Here is a 15,737-nt window from a genome sequence, read left to right as displayed (position 1 = left end):
CATGGCACGACTGGCGGTTGTGCAACTGGAGGTGCAGCATCAAGTACCAAGAGGTCGCGTGCAACTTTCTGTCTCCGAACACGGGGGTTTCCAGCTATGTTGCTGCACTGACTGAAGGAATACATGACAGCTCTCCCCGGTTGAAGCTAGACAGCCGACAGCAAGCCATTTTAGGCTGGTCCCTGGACGCCGGCGGGTGTGCTTAAATTTGTTGAGTTGACTGCATGATGCGTCCTCTAGTGACCCAAGAAGTGGCCAGGCACGAAGCGGATGGAATTAAGCAATGCTGTCCGTATCCAATACTTGCGTTGAATTGGGCACCTGCATCAACAGCAGCCTTGTGTAAGTGACTCGGGGATTAGGAGCGGCGTGGAACACGTCACACCATGGCGAGGACATCGATTTCGTGGGGGCACACAAAGAAAGAGATCGGAGGTTAAGGCGTTGAGACCAAGAGTGTCGGACACGCAGTGAGGCTTTGTATTTGCTGTGTCGAGGTAGGTTGAGGGTGTGAGGTTGAGGTTCCTGCTACCTGTATTCATGATGCCCTGCTCCTTGACGTGGTAGAAAATCGCAGGCACCGAAGCCCAATTGGAGCTGGCCCGTGGCAGGGTTAGGTACAGGTACGCTATCAGCTGTACCCTAACAAAATCCTCACTGACGACAGGGGCTTTTACCTCTACTGCCCAGTGATGACTAAATTATGGAAGGGTCTCTCAGGAACTGCCATGTGGAAGACACTGCTTGGGCCGTGTGTTTTAGGACATTGCATCATTCCAGTCCAAATCGGGCTTCCTCGTCATCGTTCAACCGGCGCCAAAATACTAATAATTTCTCGAAACAGCAATGCCATCAAATTTGAGCAGATACCCCTACTCCAGTTTAGCCTCTGTTGGGTGTCTCATCTCAAAAGATCCGCTGTCGAGACATTGCACAACGGCCAGGAACGTGGCAACGAGACAGGGAGGAGAGGTACCAGCCCAGTAGCAGTAGAGGTAAGCAACAAGACGGATGGAATATAAGTACGTAAGGGTAAGTACCTCTACTTACACTGGGCGCATTTGACAAACACACCCCTCTAACCCTGGTCGTGACCTTTGTGCTGTTCACTCCTTCCGAGTCCAGCGCGAGGAATTGAACGGATGCCACGATCGCAATCATGTCATCGTGCCTGCCCTTTCAAGGCTATGACCAAGCCACCATGAAAACTCGCTTTCCATTTTCAATTCTCTGTCTTGGGGCGGGGAGATTGGCCTGAGTGTCAAACCCGCTTCCCCGCCCAGATGGGCCTCAAAGTCGGGCTTCACTCACTTCAACCTTGCACCCAACTCTCACTCGACGGCTTCCACTAGGTTCGCTTCCTTCAGAACAGATCAAGCTTTCAACTTCCCCACGATGGCCGTGGAGCACAATCTTCCCAACCGCATGATCCCAGCTAATAGATCGACAATCGACGGCCAGGTTTGGAATAGTCGCAGGCTGATGCCGTAAAAACTTCCGAAAACCCCTTCTGTGTACCAGATAACCAGTCACTAGCACCCTCGGACGTCAACCGGCCACCTCGTTTCTTCGGAATCTTTGTCCATACACGCCTCACACACGACAAGTGCGAGCCAGCCGGGTGCCCCAGCTCATGGACCCTCGAGTTTCCGAGATCATGGGAGGGCCCCGCAGGTCTATCCAGGAAATTTGCTTTTCCCGCTGGCGAGTGCTACATCTGGGGGTGGGTTCTCCGGAGAACAGGCCGAAGTTGATCATATCCACATGCGAGGATGACCATGACACAGAGGGTAGTTACCATATGCCCCTGCTAAGCACAATCCAGGTTTAGAATTTGTTGGGCGAAAATCACCAAAAATCATCACCCGCGAGCTAAAATCTTCAACTTGCAAAGACGTGGACTTATGTAAAGCCCTTCAGAACTGACTCCAGTTGCAGATTAGTTTTGCAAACTGAAGCCCAATGGCCGAGTCAAGGCAAGGTCTCCCAATGGCACAGGTCAAGGATCTGTTGACAGTGAAAATGGCATGAAATCAGACGGGGAAAGTCAGCCCTAGGAAATCTTGACTACGACCCAACCACCACAAAAGATTCCGGTCACCGACTTCTACATCTCATTGGAACCTTCAGTGTTAGCCGCCTGCATTCTCGTTACATTTTTCCACTCTTTTTGTAAAGTGCTTCACTGGTCTTGTGGATACGCAGCGGTGCATCTCTGGCGTGCCCATAGAGGTACCGCTTATCCTTTCCTTTCTTCGATACACCCTCGCAGACAACGTCATGTCATGCAGCAACTAGGGCTTGCGAATTCCGATCGTTGAGCCAACTCGGGTATCCGCGCTGCTCCACTGCCATGGGTAAGTTGTCTGGTTTGCTCACCGTCCCATGAACCCCAAGGTCTGGGAACCAGCTGTCCCAGCAGAAGAAGGGTACCTAGTTATATAGACGCACAACAGGGCAATCTGCCACTCTTCTTTCGTTCTTGCTGCCCGACCAGCAGCATCTCAAACACATCGGTCCAACAAAAATGAGCTGGCACAAGCCTCATTCATCAAGTTTCCGGTACTTTTTTCCCTAGTTCTTGTATTCATAAATGAGCGCCATGGTCGTGTCCGCTTCTCCATGTTTCGAGGGTTCTCCATCCGTCCCCTCCATCGTCTCCTGCCCGAACCCTCAATCACTACCTGGTCTTGATCATCACCGTCGTAGAAGAGTCCGCATTGACCATGAGCTTCCCCTCCGTTTCTCGCAAGTCGCGCATCACAAGCGCGGCCAACGTCCTTTACAACAATGCCGTATATTGGCCGAATCACAGCGTGTACCGAGGTGACACTCCTGGTTCACTCAACTACGGATGTATCAACCGTGTTTACTATGCCTTTGCCAACATCATGGCAGACGGAGGGGTGTTTGTAAGTTTGTTCCGACGCCATCTTCCATCGTTAAGCACTTCAGCTGACTTGTTCCGGTAGCTCAGCGATGAGTGGGCAGATGTCACAGCGCCTTGTGACGGTGTCCAGGGGGCTCTCGGGTCCTTGATGCATCTCAAGCAGAAATATCCCCATCTGCAAGTGGTCTTATCCATTGGGGGCGGCGCTTCCAGTGAGACATTCGCACTGGTGGCTTCCAGCGCCATCCTCCGTAACAACTTTGCACAGTCCGCTCGCGGTCTGGTGGAAGCATCCGGCCTGGATGGAATAGACAGTACGGCTCCTTCTCCTTCGCCTCATCTCGCCTCGCCCAGTATCGTAGCCAATGACCACGTACGCGTGAGAAGGCTCAGCCACTCTTGCCTCGTCATACATGTACAAATCCCCAATGATCTTGTTGAGATGTTTGACTGACAGCACCAGTTGTATGGGACTACCCCTGCTCCCCGCAACAAGGAAGCGATTTCGTATCTTTACTGGCCGCAGTCCGCGTCCATCTTCCCGAGGACCGTTACCTGCTCACCGCTGCTCTCCCTGGGGCCAAGTCCATCTTGCAGAATATCAATGTGCGACAGGCAGCTGAATACTTGGACTCCATCAACTTGATGGCGTATGACTATTTTGGGTCTTGGTCACACAGAAGTGGGCATCACTCCCAGCTTTACGCAATGAATAAAGAAGAAGCATCAGGGGCGTCGAGTGTGCAATATCTGATGGCATCCGCTGTCCCGGGCAAGAAAATCTTGTTTGGAATCCCTCTCTTTGGCCGCAGCTTTCTTCACGCGAGCGGCTCAGGCCACAAATTTCAGGGTGCCGGGGGCGGCGACGACGGATCCTTCGAGTATTGTCAGCTACCACGACGAGGAACGAAGGAACAAGTGGACAAGCGGGCCGTTGCCGCCCAGTGTGTGGGCGGAGACGGTGGGTTCGTCACTTACGATAATCCGGATACAGTGAAGGCCAAGGCCACTTTTTGTAAGCAAAAGGGACTCGGTGTAAGTTGCTCCCACAGTTCCCGATCTTTTATTGGCCACTGCTCCCACGGAGTACCATACTTTTCCCTCCAAGACACTCAGCTTGATGAGCCGTTCTCCAGTCTAAGAGCATATGACTGATGCTTTTCTCATCCAGGGTCTTTTTTATTCGAGCGCACCATCGGATGTTAAAGACAGTAAACGGAGCTTAATTGCGGCGGGCTTCCGAACACTGCATAGCTCTTGAGTGTCATGACAGCAACGTGAGCTGAAACACAGACAGCCACTGTAGTCTAGAGCCCCCCCTGCCCGCTAATGTGGTCGTCCCGAGGCTCTGCATGGCCCTACTTGTTCAGCGAAGTGTGGCTGACTTCTGTCATTGGACGCCATTTCGGTTGGCGTCTTTGCATGCGTCGCTCTACCACGAATGACACCTTGGTACCTTTTTGGGCATCGAAGTCGTGGCGCTCGATTCTTTGCATAACACCAAGCTCGCCCGTTGATGGATGGAGCGTTGATCATCGACTTCAAGAGGACGACCCTTGTAACGAGTACACAGCCTTTTTCTTTTTTTATGTCTTCTAGAGATACCATGTTCGCATTTCGTTCGCTCTTGTTCTCTCGCTTCGTCTCTTCTTCTTTTATTCTTGGCATTGTTTTTTTTTTTTTTTTTTTTTTTTTTCGTTGAGGCGCCCTTTCTATCTCTCTCATCTGCTTTCTGGTATGTTTTCCACACAGTTTGGAAGTATTCGTGTTTAGGAGTTCGGTTTCAACCATTCATATTGCAGTGCCCACAAGTGACGAGGAGTTGCTTCGCTGTAAAAGGATATACCAAATCAGAGGGGTAAGCGACTTGGCAGAGTTGTATAGTGTTTCTTTTGTTATGGATAGACTGCTGGACAGGAAGCAATTCTCAAAAAAAAAAAAAATAAAAAAAAAAAAACCCTATTTCTCACCACTCAGGACCTGTCATGTTGCCCAACGCTCCCTCATCTAACAGCAGCTGGTGGTGGTGGAATCTACATACGGGCAAGCTTTTTAGCGCACATTGGGTGTCTTGGTCGCTACTAGTCGCTACATGTCTCGATGCTCTCTGCCTCCAATCAAAGACGATATTCTGTTATCCAATCTATTCCACCGAGCCCACCTCCCACACGTGGCCGTGGGTTTTCCAACGAGACATCATTTGGTTTTATTTCCAGAAACCAAAAGTTGGACAGAACAACAAACATCCGCATGCTTGTCGTGCAAAGATATTTGCTAGCTTGACCGGAACGCCGAGGACATCTAGATCTCCAAACTATATTCAACATCGCTGCCGAAAAGGACTCTAGGACCCAATGTAGAACCCTGAAATCATGTGCCTCTTACGGTCATGACTACACCTACGTAAGTGTGCCCGTGTCATTGGCTGGTTCGAAAGCCAGCCACGTTGGTGGCACACAAAAGACGGGCCAGACACTACACATCCAGCTGAACAGCCTACTCAGGGGTGCATGAACCCAATCGTCAATGGCCAGAATAACGTCTACAGTATATCGAAGAGCATGATGCGCAAAAGTTTGAATACCGTGTAAGCTGAGACGGAGATGTCCTGTGCCTGTCGGGTCACGACACAGAACTTGGGCGCTCGGAGATAAAAGGAAGGAAGAAAAAGTAGGTAAGGTGAAGCTATTTGAACCTGCCCAACTCTACCAGTTGAGCTGAGAACGGAAGAGGAAACAAAGAGAAGAAGATGTCACGAAGGAATATATCGATGTGCACAAACCATCTGTCGACCCCCAAACAGCCGCCTCCCCATATTCTTCAATTTGGGCCAAAATACCAAGCAACTTGGCGTTTGCGGCTCTGACGTTGATGCACATAAGAAACAACACTGAAAACAAGGCGCACCTGTTTGGCAATGCAAATGTCGAACGAGTTCCACCTGGATCTGCTTTGCTGGCACGAACGCCGACCAACTTTATTTTTTTTCTATTTCAATTCTAAATGTTTTTTTTTATTTGCTTCTTTCGTTTCTTCGCATGAACTTTATCTTCGATTCCACACGCTCGCTGCCCATTTGCTACCGTGCTGTTGGAAACCCAAAGAACCAACGGTCGACGGGAGAGAGGTGTCGAGTTGGGTTGAAACGCAGGGCGACACTCCAAGTGGAGTCTCTCTCTAGGTACACTACAGTATGTACATACATAGTTCGATCGATGGTTGTATCAGAACGTTGCAAAAGGTTGCAGATGTTGCAGAGGATGATCATGAAACAAGTGAAGAGGACGAACGAAAGATGACGGCGCAGACGAATGTCGTCCGTGGTGATGAAGAATCTATCCTACCTATCACTAGAGATCTGTAGGTGAACGTGGCCAGATGTGAGATGGCCCATTGCGCCTGAACGATACCTTGTCGACTTCAACCTGCGTTGGCCATCTATCTACCATCCATTATCTGAAAGCAGGTTGATCGACCGAACTGTATGTCAGTCGTGGAGGAGATGTGAAACGAATCATTAGGTACACCAATGTTAAGGAAAACCGATGCATTCGGTTGTTAGGACTGGACGCTCCGCCCACTCTCTAGCTCACGCCGGTGACAGCGGAAAGCTCATGGTGCGTGAGAAGACGGGACCGGAGCTGGAAAGAGGATGAGAGTACCCGAGAGTGGAGCTGTGGAAGATTCCTGCGGGTAGAGCGGGAATGCCGTTGGGTGCCGTCGGGTGCCGCCGTTAACGTGGACGGGTCGGTGGGGGCCCAACGGGGCACCAGACCTCGCCCGAAAACTCCCCGAAAAGCGGGAAGCTGGGAAGGCTCACCTTGGATTGCCCCATTCTTGGGAAAGGGAGCACAGGCCACCTCAGCAGGTACCTTGCAGGCCTCCCTCCTTGCTGCTGACAGCATCTCATTCCGCGATAAGATCAATTGATCCATAGCATCCCATCCCCATGTGGACACTTCAATAACACCGGGGAAAGCTACGGTGTAACAGCGGCCGAGAGTCTTGGAACCTGTTGCTTTCTGGAAGCGGAAGCCTCCTTTTTTTTTTTTTTTTTCTTTTTTTCCTTCGAGAATAGTCGAGATTCCGCATTCTTGTTCGTCTCTCTGGTGGGAAGCTAGTGAATGATTGGGTTTCCCCGAGGACACCGTTTCCCACCACACAAAGCTGAGACTACTGCCCCTCGTTCCCTACTACCTCCAAAGCTGTCATCATGAACATCATCTTGGCGGAGCAGTTATCGCTTGATTCGGGTACGTGATTTATGATCCATTTACAGGTCTCAGCTATCACGAGCCCGTAGGGTCCTGGTTACTACCACTGGCACGTCATCATACTAAACCATTGTCGCCGCCGATCAGTTGAATACGACCCGATCGCCCACCTCAACCTCCTCTTCTCCCACCCGTCCACCGTCTCCTCCGTCGGCCGCGTATCGTCCACCCTCCAGCGACATAAGGATGAGCTCACCAAGTCGATCGACTCCCTCGAAACCGCCCAGGCCTACGGGCCCGACTCGTCGCTCGAGCGCATGCAGTCCGCCCAGGCGGAGCTGGCCTCCTTATTCCAGCGCATCGAGAGCGTCCGCAACCGCGCCCTGCAGACCGAGCGAGACATCACCACCATGACCGCCGACATCAAGCGACTCGACGGCACCAAGCGCAACCTCACCCACAGCATGACCGCCCTCAAGCGCCTGCAGATGCTCACCACCGCCTACGACCAGCTCCGGGGCCTGGCAAAAACCCGCCAGTACCGCGAGTGCGCCGGCCTCCTACAGGCTGTGCTACAGCTGATGCGCCACTTCAACAGCTACCGAAGCATCGAACAGATTGCCGTCCTGAGCCGAAACGTCAGCGAGCTACAACGCGAACTCCTGGAACAAGTGTGCGAGGACTTTGAGCTGGCGTTTGCCAAGGGCGAGGTGGCTGCCCGGCGCGGCATGCTGGCGGAAGCTTGTCTGGTCATGGACGCGCTAGGGGAGCAGGCAAAGGCGCGGTTGATTACGTGGTATGTCAACACCGAGCTGCGCGAGTACCGATCCGTTTTCCGGGGCAACGACGAGGCAGGTAGCTTGGACAACATAGGGCGGCGCTATGCCTGGTTCCGACGGATGTTACAAACACACGAGGGCGAGCATGCTGCCATCTTTCCGGCGCACTGGCGCATTAACGAGACGTTGTCGATGGCGTTTTGCGATGGTACCAGGGAGGATTTCAAGGGGATACTGGAGAAGAGCATGCGGAGGACGGATGGAGGCACCACCAAAATTGACGTCAATTTGCTGTTGAATTGCTTGCAGGAGACGATGGACTTTGAGCAGAGCCTGGAGCGCCGGTTTTCGAGCGAAGTCCGGGCTAGCATCGATACCTTGAGCTCGGCGGATGATCGGGTATCGAACTTCAATGGCTCTATCTCGGTCGCATTCGAACCGTATCTAAGTCTATGGGTAGAGTCGCAGGACAAGACTCTGGCTGGGATGATACCCAAGTACAAGTCACAACCGCTGATACCGCCAGACGAGGAGTTCTCCCCGCAGGCGGTCATCCCCTCGGCCATTGAACTCTTCCATTTTTACAAGCTCACGCTTTCACAGTGCGCCAAACTGTCGACGGGTGAGCGGCTGTTGGATCTGGCCAAAACACTGGCGAAGTACTTGGACGAATACGCACAGCAAGTTCTCTTTACACTCCTCCAGCGCGGAGGACCACAGGGGCCTCCGGTGCAGGACATCGTATTGGTTCTCAACACTGCGGATTTTTGGCACACCAATGCCAACCAGCTTGAAGACAACATCAAGAAGAGGATCGACCCCGAAATGGCGTCCAAGGTTGATCTCTCGACCCAAGCAGATACCTTCATGGGCGTTGCTAGCGCGGCCGTACTCGCCTTGGTGCACAAGGTAGAGGTGGACTGCGAACCGGCATGGCGAGAGATGAAGAACACGAACTGGAGCAGGATGGAAAGTGTCAGCGATCACAGCTCGTACGTGAGCGAGCTGCTGAAGAACGTCAACGGCAAGGCGGCGGAGATTCTCCCGCTGGTGGTAAAGCCGCAGTATGCTCGCGCGTTCTGTGATCATCTGGTGGAGAACATAGCCAACTCGTACATAAGCAACGTGGTGCAATGTCGCCCTGTCTGCGAAGTCGGCGCTGAGCAGGTGAGCAGGCTTCTCCCCCTCTTCCCTTTACCCTTCTCCCTACCAAGCAAACCACAGAACCCCTTGCTAACACAACCAAAATAGATGCTTCTTGACAAATACATCCTGACCAAAGCCTTCGAAAACCTCCTCGCCTTCCACAACACGAACCACCCACCCCCCGGCACCCCCTCGGACCCCAACGCTCCACCCCCTCCTCCCCCTCCAGCAAGCTACATCAAGCGCGTCAACCAATCCATGACCAAGATCGACCCGCTTCTCAAAACCCTCCAAGTCCGCCCCTCCCCGCCTGAAGGGCTCGTCCAAGCCTACCTCAACCTCATCGGCGACTGCTCCGACGCCAACTTCAAGCGCATCCTCGAGCTCAAAGGCGTGCCGAAGAAGGACCACTCGCACTTGCTCGAGCTCTTTTCCATCCATCGCGAGGGGGCAGGCGTAGGCCGGACTTTGGTTCAAAACTCGCCGCTTCTAACGCCGTTGTTTGCTTCCATGGGAAGCGGCATCAGCATCGGCGGCGGGATAGCCCCAGGATTTGCGGCAGCAGGACATCATGCATCGCAGGGAAGTGGCAGCGTGACGAGTAGGTTTGATGCGGCGACGAGTTTGGGGGAGAAGTTGTTGAGTGCGGCGAGGGATATGAGTACGATGGAGCGGGAGGGGGTAACAAGTGGAGGAGGGGCAACAACAACGGCAAGCGATAAAGCTACAATCAATGAAAATTTGAAGAATATTGGGAATTTCTTCAGGAGAGATATTGGAGCTTTGGGAGCGAGGTTTGGGAAGAGGGATATTACGCCTACGGGGGCAGGTCATGATTAGACTACACGGGCATGTGAGATGGGACGGGGCGGAGGAAGCGAAATCTCTTGGTTATCGATGTGATGATATGGTCTAAAGATGTCGACTAGGTATAGACCTAAGTACAGTGAAACCAAGCGATTCAAACACAAGTCCACCAATATGCCTCTTATTTATAGCATGTCTGTTTACCTTATTTTCCTGACTCAAGGTGATCCCCGTAGCGCTACACTAGTCGAAATATAACTTGCCAACGATATGACAAACGCCTCTTTTTCAATGGCATCTTATCAGATGGATATATTTTGCCGTCCGTCCATGTCTCACTCGCCTCGGTACCTACCTATGTACATATCGTCCAGTGTCTACATGATCCAAACGAGCCTAGTGTAGACCCGAGGGGAACGCTTAGAGCTTTTCGCTTCCCACCAGTGGTCAAAAATGGCACCATGCCATCTGGATACAGCAAGAGTCCCCGGACTCCGGAGAAGTTGGTAGCGAGGTAGCATTTGGATAAAAGTTATCTTACGATGGTCTAGTTGCGTCGGCCGTCGGAGGACGCTGTGAACTAAGCACTGCATAATATGTAGTGTATATAGATGGGTAGGCCCATGAGGTAATACAAGACATGGCTGGCTGACTGGCTGCTGCCCGTTGAAAATGTGAAGGATAACGGTGTATGTGTCTGTGTGCCGTGTAAGTGATGGAAGTGATGAAACCTGTCGCCCATATCCATCATGTACCTTGGCCGACCCGTTGGTACCGTTAGAAGTTAAGTCTAACTGAAGCCTTTCTGGACGTCCGGGTTGGCCTTTGGCCGTTGACTCGGATGGTTGGCTGTAGAATGACCGTTGAACCGTTGTTGCCGCATCCCGTCCGCTGAAAAGGTGTACATATGTAGGTGTATACCTTCCGTACCTTACCGTTGACATATTAGAGGTACCTAGGTACCTACCTACTACTTAGCGGTCGCGGCTCCATGCAGTGTCAATGGATTAATGCAATTGCTGTACACACTGACACACATGAGACATTCATTGAAGATGGAATGGAAACGGGTCCAGACCGACCCGGCGGCCGGGGCAGGAACAAAGAAATGAGGAGAAATACGATTTTGGCAACATTCCAGAACCAAATGTAAGCATGACGAATCGATTATACACAAGGGCGATCTTGATGGCCGTTTCTTCTAGAAGGGAAAGAAAATGGGCTGATGATGGATCATTGCCCCTGGAACCCGACGGAGACAGGAGAGTCTCCTGTCGCGGGCTGGGAATTTCCCTTCTTTTTTTTCTTCAGCGGGAGTTACCCTACACTTGGGTACGAGGGAAGGGTTGACTGTGGAGGCGGGGGTTTCCATATGGGTCCTGAGGGGTCACTTGTGCGAAGAGGACTTGCCAAGACCTGGGCTGCTCACCCATGGCGCCAGGTCCCGTTTGCTTGTCCTAGGTTACTGGCCTGACCTGAGACTGGCTGGCCACAGACCCCCCGCTCCGAAGACCCAATCAGAGCGACGCAATGGGCGTTGTTGCGGCCAGATCAGATCATTTACTGCATAAAACAGACCACCCCGAAGCCGCAACATGAATCAAGATATCGGCCTGTATCCGCTTTGTCGTCGAGGAGCCAGAATTATGATAGCATCGCCTGTTCGATGTCGCTCTCCCCTTCTTGCCGTGGGCTTTTCGCCATGAGGTGCCGGCCCATGGTAATGGTAGCCAGAGAGCTAAGCAGTGTCAGGTCTAGTCGAAAGAGGCGCTCGGAATTCCAGTCTTCCCCTTCCCCAAAAAAGACAACTACGACTTCAAGTCCGTTTTCCCTTCCTTCACATACGATATCCTCCAGTCTACCGGCTTTGGCTGCTAAACTAGTGTACAGCTCGGATATCAACAAGTACCCGATCCACTAACCGATTCTGCCGTCGACTGCCCGCTGTTGCTGTTACTGTTGTGGTAACTTAAGGAGCTAGCTACACTGTCGGAGTATCTCGCCGGGACTGCACCGACAACTCCGAATTCTCGTACTCTGTATACTTTTCCCGACTCGCCAGTCAGCTCCTAAAAGGCTGCTTACACCTTCTCTGAATTCACTGTGTGGTATTTGTCAATCCTCACTGCAGATCTGTGGTTGTCACACACACACACACACACACACACACACACACACACACACACACACACACACATACCGCCTGGCCACCAGCATACCGCATCGAAGCACATCAACTCTTGGTCCCGTCCATCGCAAAGTACCGGACGCTGCTCGGCTTCACATCCATACCCGCCAGCTGACCCCAAGACCGAGACAACGATTCGACTTTACAAGAAGCTTGGCCATAATCGAATACAATCCCCCCCGTCACCAGTACCGACAGAGTTGGCTGTTCACCTACTGCAGCGCCGCACCACGACCCCGCCCTATTACTAGGTCTTGCGCCAGCATCCAGCTATCATTGGAGCCCCGGCACGCGGCTCGATATCGTCCAGGAGTCGAACCGAATTCATCCCGTATCGTTCGAGAATTCTAGACGAGGGCTCCCCTCTTTGGCGAATCACACGGCGCCTCCCTTGTCACTGGCGCTTGGTGACAGCCTTATTCCATCTCGATCCGAATGCGTGAGCGAGGCTCAGCAGTATTGTTGCGCCCATACCTTCCAACAAGTCAAAGCTTATCCAACATCACCCTTGGGACCTTTGCGTCCCCCCTTTAATACAACAATGGCTCCCGGTGTCCTCGAGAAGCCCGCCGAGGAGCAACAAGGAGGCGACTTGCACATGACCAACGCTGCTGACGACAGCTGTATCGACCGTCTAACCTTGTTGAGGAGTATGCCGGAACCGCCGGTAGAATGTCAAGTGTGCGTGGTCGGCGCCGGCCCGGCTGGCCTGATGCTGGCTTGCAACCTCGGCCGTTTCGGTGTCAAGGTGGAAGTGGTGGATGACAGGGCAGACCAGACCCCAGTGGGGAGGTAAGTTCACACCACGCCGTTATGGTCACCCGACGAGGAACAAGAAAGTGGTTGTCTGACTTTGTGCAAAATACAACAGAGCCGACGGTCTGCAACCCAAGACGATCGAGACTTTCCGCCAGATGCGCCTGGCAGATCCTCTACTACAACGCGGCGTTCGAGTGTACGACATTGCTTTCTGGAGGAGTACAACGGACGAACCGCTCCACCGCCTTGGCCGAGAAATTCACTATCCCCCTATAATCGATGTGCTGGACCCGTACATTTTGTTGGTTCACCAGGGTATGGTGGAAAGTCTGTTCATCGAGGACTTGAAGAAGCGCGGTGTTGAAGTGCGGAGAAATACCGCTTTCGACTCGTATAGCGTTTGTGACGGAAACAATGGGCCGCTCCAGGTGAACTGCCTAGCAAATGTCACCCAGGATCGCAAGACCATATTGACGCAATATTTGGTTGGATGTGGGTCTTACCCCTGAATCTCCGCTGCCGTTCTGCCGCTGGCCGCTGCTGGCGGCGGCGCTGCCCCTGAAAAGGACTTCGCTTAATGCTAACATTGATTCCGTTGCCTAGGTGACGGCGCGCACTCCAAGGTCAGGAAAAGCATCCCTGATGCCAAGCCCATCGGCCTATCGCAGCCCTCGCTGTGGGGCGTCCTTGACGGCGAGCTCGATACCGACTTCCCAGACATTTGGTCAAAGACGTTGGTCTATTCGCAAGAGCATGGCTCTATCTTGATCATTCCTCGAGAGCGGAACATGACCAGATTTTACATTGAGCTGAAGAGCAGCACAAAGGGTGACAGAAATATGCTGGGGCAGGAGTTTGTGATGCAGCGCGCCAGGGAAATCATGGCGCCCTTTAGTGTCAAGTGGAAGTACATTGAATGGTTTGGTAGGTACCAGATTGGCCAGAGAGTTGCGAACCGCTTCCAGGACCCTCATACCCGGGCCTTCTTGGCTGGCGACGCTAGCCACACTCACTCGCCCAAGGCTGCGCAGGGTATGAACACATCGATGCACGATGCCTGGAATATTGGCTGGAAGCTGAATTTTGCCGCCCGTGGCCTTGCGAAGCCCGCGTTACTGGAGAGCTACGAACAGGAGCGGAGGAAGATTGCGCTGGACTTGGTCAACTTTGACTATGAGCACGCTAATCAGATTGCCGGAGGTGACGCTGTCGCTCTGGCTGAAAACTTCAAGACGAACGTTCGCTTCATCTCCGGCATTGGTGCGGAATATGGTGAGAATGCTATCAACATGGTTGAGCCGCAGTCGTGGGTTATGGGTGACGCCAAGCCCGGCTGCTTGCTCCCGCCCGCAAAGGTTACTCGCTACTTGGACTCGAATCCGGTCGATGTCCAGCTCGATATTCCCATGCTGGGCCAGTTCCGGATTTACCTGTTGATGTGGGATGTCCATCAGTCGCGCATCTTTCTGGATGGTTTCTGCGCGGCTTTGAACTCGTCTGATTCTTTGATGAACCAGCTCTCGGCCGCCGCGAACATTTCGTACGCCAAGCAGCCCCGTCTACCAGCTCCTGAGGATATCTATCTCCGTCCGGAGCGGTATACGGCCGTTAGCCATTTGTTTACTTTTGGTTTGATCAGTAAGCTGCACACATCACCCCCCATACGTCAACCCATATAGCTAACAGTCTTTCAGCCACCATGCCCAAGTCTGAAATCGAAATAACCGACCTCCCCGCCCTCTTCCAAGACAGCCGCTGGACCTTCTACCTTGACGACATTCCCGAGCTTGACACCCGCGGCCAGCTGTGCACCAACAAGTGGCTCGGCAGTCTCGGCCCCGGAGAGGTGGCCATCGTCAACGTCCGTCCCGATGGGTATGTTGGCTCTATCGGCAGGTGGGACTCGAGCGTGGACGATGCCGGTGAGGAGGCGGCCAAGTGGCTTGACACTTACTACGATCGGTTTTTGCAGGTGCCTCCTTCTCCTGCGATGGATTAGGAGGTTGACGCGGAAGAAGAGGGCGTGGCAGGGGACGAGGAGGAGGAGGAAGAGGTTTGGATCCGAAGAATGATTGTGTGTGGCAAAGGAAAAACAGTCAAAGAGGTACATGAAGTGGACACGATTGACAAGGAGATTGAGAAGAGAGATATGGAGTTTTTGAAGGAGATAGTGGAGAAGCTGGCGGCGGACTTTGAGAATTGGCCCAAGAGAGAGAGGGATGGCTGGAAAGGGCGGATTATATCAAGAGGGAAAAATTAAAGTTGGAACATGATAGCAAGATGGCTGAGGAAAACGAGAACTGGTTGGAGGAGAGTGTTGGGAATTGAAGCGGCGAAAGGGTTGCTGTTGAAACATGGGAACGAGCAGACTAACGGGAATGACCAAGACGCAGAAAGGACACCGATCAAAGGACCTCGCGGAGTAAAGGCAGACTCGTGAGACTAGGTCTAGGCGGGAAATTTTGGTGTATAGATGGTATAGGAAGAACCATTGAGGGCTGGGAGGCAGGTTTGTTTACTTTTCTACTCATGCTGGAAGGACAATCGGGAAGGAAGATGGGGGGACAGAGCACTGGAGGGAGCATCTTGGTTTGGTGGTGTCGAGTGAGGAAAATATCGTTCTTTTCGTCTTGGTATGGGTTGAGTGATATTTCGGATCCCTGTGTTGGCGGTGTTTGGTTTGGCGTAGAGGAGTTAGACTTAGTCCTGTCACGTAACCTGCTTCATGTATGTATGTAACGGGTTGACGAACTGAAAAAGGATTTGAGGACTTGAATAGAGCTCTCGTCTTCGACTTGGAAACCCGGAAATGAAGATGAAAGAAATTTGAGGAGTGACTGATGTATGATATGCTTGGCCAGTCATTGTGTCTTCTGAGAAACAGTAGAGGCGTTAGTGTTGTAGTGGAAAATGTCACAGAAGAGCAAGCCACCCAAACCTACCTCTACCGATGC

General features: G+C 52.5%; 3 protein-coding genes across 3 annotated transcripts; all 3 read left to right on the top strand.

Annotated features, from left to right (window-relative positions):
* Nucleotides 1-2,726: 2,726 nt before the first annotated feature.
* On the top strand, nucleotides 2,727-4,151 carry NEUTE1DRAFT_54400 (uncharacterized protein; the record flags this gene model as incomplete). The annotated part of the gene is made up of 4 exons (XM_009858732.1): nucleotides 2,727-2,912; nucleotides 2,973-3,204; nucleotides 3,348-3,925; nucleotides 4,062-4,151. 4 exons carry the CDS (start codon nucleotides 2,727-2,729, stop codon nucleotides 4,149-4,151), a joined length of 1,086 nt encoding a protein of 361 aa, XP_009857034.1.
* Nucleotides 4,152-6,955: 2,804 nt separating this feature from the next.
* NEUTE1DRAFT_126741 (uncharacterized protein) lies at nucleotides 6,956-10,111 on the top strand (the record flags this gene model as incomplete). The annotated part of the gene is made up of 3 exons (XM_009858731.1): nucleotides 6,956-7,143; nucleotides 7,252-9,050; nucleotides 9,135-10,111. 3 exons carry the CDS (start codon nucleotides 7,104-7,106, stop codon nucleotides 9,867-9,869), a joined length of 2,574 nt encoding a protein of 857 aa, XP_009857033.1.
* Nucleotides 10,112-12,280: 2,169 nt separating this feature from the next.
* On the top strand, nucleotides 12,281-15,630 carry NEUTE1DRAFT_126740 (uncharacterized protein; the record flags this gene model as incomplete). Its single annotated transcript, XM_009858730.1, has 4 exons — nucleotides 12,281-12,816; nucleotides 12,896-13,275; nucleotides 13,387-14,421; nucleotides 14,478-15,630. The coding sequence occupies 4 exons, from the start codon at nucleotides 12,566-12,568 to the stop codon at nucleotides 14,780-14,782; spliced, it is 1,971 nt and encodes a 656-aa protein (XP_009857032.1).
* Nucleotides 15,631-15,737: the final 107 nt, after the last annotated feature.

This window comes from Neurospora tetrasperma (genome assembly GCF_000213175.1).
Source record: "Neurospora tetrasperma FGSC 2508 unplaced genomic scaffold NEUTE1scaffold_81, whole genome shotgun sequence".
Lineage (NCBI taxonomy): Eukaryota > Fungi > Ascomycota > Sordariomycetes > Sordariales > Sordariaceae > Neurospora > Neurospora tetrasperma.
This window is presented reverse-complemented; position numbering and strand designations above follow the sequence as displayed.